We start from the raw sequence: 779 nt of genomic DNA, 5'->3' as shown, positions 1-779 counted from the left end.
ACTGATGATCGGTAGGAGGGGGAACTGATGATCGGTAGGAGGGGGAACTGATGATCGGTAGGAGGGGGGATAAAGGTGTTTAAGAAGGGGTATCGATGGTGTTTAGTGGTGGGGTGGGCATTGGTGGTATTTAGGAGAGAGTCGTGATGTGTTTAGGACGGGCTTTTGACTGGACTGAATGGAGATAATGGACGAGGTAAAGTGTTTAAAGGAAAGAAGTGTTTAGGGTGAAACTGGGATTAAAAGTGAGTGGTGACGATGTTTAGGTAAAGTTGGTGTTTAGTGGGGGTGGGGTAATGATATTATTTAATGGGGTAATAATCGACGTAGTTTTGGGAGAGGAATGGTGTTTAAAAAGGAGAACTGGTATTTAAGTGAGGTAAAGATGGCATTTAAGAGTTGGGAATGGAAGAATTTTAGAGAGGTTAATGAAGATTTTTCATAGGGGTTTAACTGTGGGGGCAACGATGCTGTTTGAGAGATCATAATAATAATGTTTAAGTTATAGTAATGACATAATGCTTAGAGGCAGTGACGGGAGCGGTAAGGGCCGAGCCCGAAGCTGACCTACCTGAGTAATAGAGTGTCTTTCCCGGGGCCTTGATATGTTGACTCGTGGCGTACAACTTGGCATAACCTTTCGTTTTGAATCGCATTCGACAGAAATCTGCTCGGCTCTTTTTGTGAACGTTAGTTCCTGAAACAATAGATAGACTTATTTGATAAGCTTTAGCATATATAAATAAACAAATAAGTATATGGATATATATATATATATA

At 40.9% G+C, this 779-nt stretch overlaps 1 protein-coding gene across 1 annotated transcript in view; it reads right to left on the bottom strand.

Annotated features, from left to right (window-relative positions):
• LOC106874346 (uncharacterized) overlaps positions 1–779 on the bottom strand; it is a 105,391-nt gene that overhangs the window by 8,831 nt on the left and 95,781 nt on the right. The window contains exon 10 of the mRNA XM_052974987.1: positions 572–714. Coding sequence (XP_052830947.1) covers positions 572–714 — 143 coding nt within the window. The remainder of the gene's footprint in view (positions 1–571; positions 715–779) is intronic.

Source organism: Octopus bimaculoides, chromosome 20 (genome assembly GCF_001194135.2).
Source record: "Octopus bimaculoides isolate UCB-OBI-ISO-001 chromosome 20, ASM119413v2, whole genome shotgun sequence".
In the NCBI taxonomy this organism is placed as follows: Eukaryota; Metazoa; Mollusca; class Cephalopoda; order Octopoda; family Octopodidae; genus Octopus; species Octopus bimaculoides.
This window is presented reverse-complemented; position numbering and strand designations above follow the sequence as displayed.